Source organism: Nerophis lumbriciformis, linkage group LG22, assembly GCF_033978685.3.
Source record: "Nerophis lumbriciformis linkage group LG22, RoL_Nlum_v2.1, whole genome shotgun sequence".
Lineage (NCBI taxonomy): Eukaryota > Metazoa > Chordata > Actinopteri > Syngnathiformes > Syngnathidae > Nerophis > Nerophis lumbriciformis.
The window spans coordinates 23,686,379-23,692,579 of record NC_084569.2 but is presented as its reverse complement, the minus strand read 5'-3'; the positions used below and the strand labels follow the sequence as shown (position 1 = coordinate 23,692,579).

The 6,201-nt window shown below is 40.9% G+C and overlaps 2 protein-coding genes across 2 annotated transcripts in view; one reads left to right on the top strand and one right to left on the bottom strand.

Moving 5' to 3' along the window:
* Positions 1–2,399: 2,399 nt before the first annotated feature.
* On the top strand, positions 2,400–4,147 carry smdt1a (single-pass membrane protein with aspartate-rich tail 1a). Its single transcript, XM_072915702.1, has 3 exons — positions 2,400–2,543; positions 2,642–2,801; positions 3,383–4,147. The coding sequence occupies exons 1-2, from the start codon at positions 2,412–2,414 to the stop codon at positions 2,774–2,776; spliced, it is 267 nt and encodes an 88-aa protein (XP_072771803.1). The 5' UTR covers positions 2,400–2,411; the 3' UTR covers positions 2,777–2,801; positions 3,383–4,147.
* A 796-nt stretch (positions 4,148–4,943) lies between these two features.
* Positions 4,944–6,201, bottom strand: part of ndufa6 (NADH:ubiquinone oxidoreductase subunit A6) — a 28,179-nt gene continuing 26,921 nt past the window's right edge. Inside the window, exon 3 of the mRNA XM_061973969.1 lies at positions 4,944–5,145. Coding sequence (XP_061829953.1) covers positions 5,014–5,145 — 132 coding nt within the window. The 3' untranslated portion in view covers positions 4,944–5,013. The remainder of the gene's footprint in view (positions 5,146–6,201) is intronic.

The window sequence follows — 6,201 nt, the reverse complement described above, 5'->3', positions numbered from 1 at the left end:
GAGTGAATCCAAAAAGAGTGGGTACTCTGAGCTGCCGTTTGGCGCGTAAGCGCAAACCACAGTAAGGACCCATCCCCGACCCGAAGGCAGAGGGAAGCTACCCTCTCGTCCACCGGGTTGAACTCCAACCCAGCCCGTCGCTTCTCACTGCCGGCAACGCCAGAGTGGAAGAGAGTCCAGCCCCTCTCGAGAGAAACTGGTTCCAGAGCCCTTGCTGTGCGTCGAAGTGAGTCTGACTATATCTAGCCGGAACTTCTCGACCCCGCGCACTAGCTCAGGCTCCTTCCCCCCCAGCGAGGTGACGTTCCACGTCCCAAAAGCTAGCTTCTGTAGCCGAGGATCGGACCGCCAAGTGCCATGCCTTCGGCTTCCACCCAGCTCACACTGCACCCGACCTCAATGGCCCCTGCTATGGGTGGTGAGCCCATTGGAGGGGGGGACCCACGTTGCCTCTTCGGGCTGTGCCCGGCCGGGCCCCATGGGGACAGGCCCGGCCACCAGGCGCTCGCCATCGTGCCCCACCTCCGGGCCTGGCTCCAGACCAGAGGGGGGCCCCGCTGACCCGCGTCCAGACGAGGGAAATCTGGGTCCTTTGTTTGTATTTTTCATGGAGGTCTTCGAGATGCTCTTTGTCTGATCCCTCACCTAGGACCAGTTTGTCTTGGGAGACCCTACCAAGGGGAATAAAGCCCCCGAACAACATAGCTCCTAGGATCATTGGGACACGCAAACTCCTCTACCACGGTAAGGTGGCAGCTCAGAGAGGAGCAAATAAGTTAATGATGCAAGCAAACAAAACTTTTTGTTTGCTTGCATCAAATAAGTTAATGATGCAAGCAAACAAAAAGTTATACAAAACAAAAATATTGATTGAAATACGATTTTCTATTTCTTTGTGAAGCCCTTTGAGGCACTTATGATTAAGGACTATATTGATAAACACAATAAAATTTGATTGCAATAAAAAAAAAATATTGTCAAACAAAAGTTGGAGTCACAAGTCTTTTGGGTTGAAAAAGTTTTTTTGTTGTTGTTTCACCTCTTTTTTTTTTATATCGTTCATTTTCATGCAACCAAACAACAAAAAAGATTTGCAAAAAAAAAAAAAAATCTTTCAACCCAAAAAAAAGACTTGCAACTGCAACTGTTCATATATCAAATGTTAAGCCTGCTCAGTGGTCTTGTGGTTAGAGTGTCCGCCTTGAGATCAGTAGATCGTGAGTTCAAACCCCGGCTGAGTCATACCAACGACTATAAAAATGGGACCCTCTACCTCCCATCAAGGGTTGGAATTGGGGGTTAAATCACCAAAATGATTCCCGAGCGCTGCCACCCCTGCTGCTCACTGCTCCCCTCATCGCCCAGGGGTTGGAACAAGGGGATGGGTTAAATGCAGAGAGTAATTTCACCACACCGAGTGTGTGTGTGACTATCAGTGGTACTTTAACTTTAAAAATATATCCAAAAAATATTTTTAACCAAAAAAAGTTGAGAGTTGCAAGTCTTTATTGGGTTGAAAATATTTTTCTTACACTTGTTTGTTTGCAAATACTAAATAATCTTATATTTTGGTAAGACTCAACTTCAATATTGTGGGACAAGACCAATAAAAACAAACATACCCTGCCCTAATTTTTGAAATTAATTTGGAACCAATTAAATATTAGTAAAAACTTTTTTTTTATGTAAGTTTATTTTTGGGTCGCAAATATTGTTGTATTTTCATTTATAAATAAATGATAAATGGGTTGTACTTGTATAGCGCTTTTCTACCTTCAAGGTACTCAAAGCGCTTTGACACTACTTCCACATTTACCCATTCACACACACATTCACACACTGATGGAGGGAGCTGCCATGCAAGGCGCTAACCAGCACCCATCAGGAGCAAGGGTGAAGTGTCTTGCTCAGGACACAACGGACATGACGAGGTTGGTACTAGGTGGGGATTGAACCAGGGACCCTCAGGTCGCGCACGGCCATTCTCCCACTGCGCCACGCCGTCCCTCATATCCATTTTTGTATAATTGCATTTGACCTGTGGCTGTTAGTTGGCACACCCCCCTGGAGATCAGAGATTGGCTGAGAAACAAAGGTGTGGCAATGTCCCCATTCTCTATAGAAGACATCAAATTTGGTATTTTTGTTAACGACTGTAACATAGAAATGTTTTGTCAACATTATGCTCCAGGCAAAAAAATGTATACTTAAATGTCGATTTATGTAAGTAAGGCCTACATTTGCTTTTGTTTTCTTTCCTTGATATTGAAAGTGCCTTGACTTTTGTGTGAATTATAAAAATTATAAATAAATAAAAACTTTGCACACCCACCTTGTGGCTACTTCACCGCTGGGTGTCGCTGTTTTCTCTCCGGAGGTTCCGCATTGCCGCAGCATCAAACGCTGCTGTCATGGCGTCGGCTCTCGGTCGTCTTCGCTGGCTTTCAGCGCTCACAAACGTCCTCGCCTCGCGGTTGGCTGTGACGCCGTGCCGGACAGCCGTGAGCACGTCCTCCGGGGCCATTCTGCCCCAACCCAAAAAGGTGAGTGCTCATACCGAAGACGCCATGACACCTCCGGAGGGACTGTTGTTTCCCGCCACTTCCTGCCTTGAACTAACATAGGTGTTTCTATGGAGCAGACCCCCTTCGGCCTTTTGCGGATTGCGGCGGTACTTGTGCCCTTCTTGTATGTGGGGACTCGGATCAGCAAGAACTTTGCTGCGCTCCTGGAGGAACACGACATCTTTATCCCCGAGGACGACGACGACTACTAAGGGGCCGCCATAAGCCAGACAACAGGTATATGCTGCGTTCAACGACACCCCGAAAATAACAGGATTACACACTTAATTATTTAAAAAATATACGCTAATAACCTATGGAGGTTTGTGCCTTTATTGTGAAAGTTTGTTTTGACACTGAATTGTTTGCGTTTGAAGTTTGTGAAATACATTTTTTACATCAAATTATGCTAACAACTACATTGACTAGAAATGATTAGAAATACAAATGGTTTTATTTCAGTGTAAAAATAATGTGTCACCTTATTGGCTGGTTCTGAAACCAAATCTTAACTTAACGGAAGTGAGTTTTGAAACAACAATGTTGATTTTTTTTTTAACTGAATTTTAATAACACAGATTTTTTTAAACAAACAGATTCTGTTTCAATAAAATTGTCCGCTTTTTAATTTGATGTAAAAAAAATAAAATGGAAACACAAAAAAAAAACAGTTACATGAATTCAGTGTCCAAAAAAAAGCTTTTGTAATAAAGACAGAAATTAACCTTCATAGTAACTTTAATTAACTATAATTATAACTATAAATCATGCATAAGCATCTATTTTTATTAAATGCATTTTTGTCCTTTCCTTCACAGATTGTTTTGTTTACATCTACTGGGACAAATGGGACCTGGTGAAGCCTTCCTTTGCCTCATCTGTACTAAAGTCATGATTTTGACTGTCAATTGTGGAAAAGGCAGCTAGCTGTATTGTTCTGTATTTGCATGTGCTAATAAACCGTTTGATAATGTGGGTTTAAAAAAATTTTAACAGTTGAGTAGTTTTTTAGTGAAAGTGGGAATACCCAAGTCACAGAACACATGCGGGAAATAAGAATAAAAAAAGTTTGGATTTTAAAGGAGCAGATCCTTACATGTTCAAGGATACTATCCTTGACTGGTGGTAGTTTTCCTGACATCAATATATATCGCAATAGACAGCTAATCGATATCAATAAAAAAGTCACTTGGACAGTATGGCAGATTTTTCCAAAGGGACCGTAGTCAGACCAATGTGGTCTGTAAATGATGCAAGGCAAGACCGCTAATACCACACTTCCTCAGCCACGCTCACCCTTTAGAGCACTGCTGTAACTCCCTGGCACTAAACCTGCAGAAAATAGTTCTTCTGAAGTTTCTCTATGTTTACATTTTCACACTTTGCACTATTTTCTTACACTTTATGAAGCATTTCTTACATATTCTTTATTTTTGCATGATAATTTTAAAAGGTTATTAAGTGTGATTTTACTATTTTGTTTACATTTTTTCCATGATTGTGTTGACATTTCCTTTCTGTCTTGATATCTGAGGGGATTATAATCAGAAGGTTACATTTCAAATAAAAATGTTTACATTTAATTTTTACCTTGTCGTATTTTCGATAAGTCATGAAAAATATCAATATTTATTGATATCGACCTATACAACAATTATATCATAGTTTTCAGCCATATCGCCCAGCCCTAGTGGGGAGGTCCTTCCTTAGCGTATCTACACGCGACTACGTATTCTTCCGTTGTGTGCAGAGAAATACCATCATTTCCTGATAAGCTGAACCTTTTTTTCCACCCTTTGAAGACAACGCCGTGGCTAATTTATGGATTTATTTGTGTCCACTTGCTTCACATGCCGCCAATAAATGTAGTCTTGTCAAATCAGGCTAATTAAATTGTTTACTTTAAATAAACGCATTTGCACAATCGTTCAGCCATTTATAGCTTCATGGACTCACCCTCATCGTGGCGAAGACATGACAAAATGCACAAAACCCAGCCCTAAGGCCATAGGCGATCGCCGCGGCCATTGAAAAAGGAGGGCCCAGCACACGAGAAGGACGAAGAGCACGTTCAATTACTTTTCTGCTATGCGGTGTTACATTTGTGAATAAAAACAAGAACCTGTTTTAATATTTCAAAAGCGTATGTGTGCGGCCAATATCAGTACAAAATAAAATTAAGACAAAAAGACTGACTGACTTAAAATAACTTTTAAAGCCAAATTTTCAGTCGTACACTTTAGAGTCCTATAACTTGTGTACCTTACATATGCTAACTGTTAGCATGCTAATGGGTATCTTGCTTAAAACAATCACAAAATATGGCAAATTCTGTGAAAGCCCCGTTTAAAATGTTAATGAGAGACACAAACATCAGTGTGCGAATGTTACATGTGTATTTACAATCAAAGGGAACATCTCAGGTCTAAGGTACGTGGGGCGGGGCGGTTCAGGGTTCATGCCCTCGGTAGAATTTAGACAGGAAATCAACAGCACGCGGTTCCTCAGACTCTTGGAAATAGCGCATAATGTGTGTCTTCTGTTTCCATACGTGGATGGTCTCCTGGAGCTCCATTTTCCCCTGCAGGTGACACCAAATGCAGACAGAATACATCTAAATATGCCCTCTAAGAAGTCAACAAATCCTAAAATGTGTGTAATGTCGACCTGGGCCTTTAATCTATTAAACACTGAACTAAACGATAAATGAAAAATCGCATTGATAAATTGTCATGTCTGTGTGTTTATTTTCCCATCGCTCACGTTCAAACACTGCGCAAGAGGGTTCACTCCGTGCATTCAATAGTATAATCAAACGACTGGGGTCAACCCTCTGTCAGTCATCTGCAATCTTTGTCCCTGTGGGTGAAGGCGGGCGCTATCTGACAAACACATGCGGTAGTTGCAGAGGTCTTTGCCCTCAAGTCTCGAGTCAAGTCCCAAGTCAAGACAGGCAAGTCCTGAGTCAAGACTGGAAAGTCTCAAGTCAAGTCCCAAGTCCTGCATTTTGAGTTTCGAGTCCTTTTAAGTCCTTTTAACCACCGACTAATATACACAGATTGTGTATGCTTTTAAAATGCTGTATTTATATATTAAAACAAGTGCATTTGAAATTGCAGGAAAAAAATTGTGCTGACATTGCACTTCATAATAGCACTATTAACCAGTCATTTTAAACATTTAACTCATTCCTTTACAGAATAAACACATTTGAAAAAACAAGAGCAACTGTACTTATTTGCACAAAAGTGTTAACATTGTTATTTCCATGGCATATTGTAAATAGTTCCACAGCAGTTTCTAACCTCTTCTTACCTTATCTCATTGTTCTCATCTCATACTGTATGTGTGTTGATGTGTGCATACACATGAAAAACATAACAAATACATGAACATAACAATGAACAGAGTTGTACTTTTTAGATGTCAGGGCCCTATGCAATATGTACACATATTCTTAATATAGTATACATTTTAATTGACCTTTATTTGACTATGTTTGTCTTTTTGTAGGTGGCTAAAATACGCGGTGCTGCTGACCACCGTCTAACGTTACGTTACTGTGTGTGATACATTGACTAACATAACGTTATGTGTAGGTACATCATGCAACCCTGCTTAAAAAAAATCACTTGAC

Bases quoted from the DNA above. Each gene is read 5' to 3' on its own strand.
- smdt1a (XM_072915702.1), top strand. From the start codon at position 2,412: ATGGCGTCGGCTCTCGGTCGTCTTCGCTGGCTTTCAGCGCTCACAAAC. The intron at 2,544-2,641 runs GTGAGTGCTCAT...TCTATGGAGCAG, and splicing joins TTCTGCCCCAACCCAAAAAG to ACCCCCTTCGGCCTTTTGCG.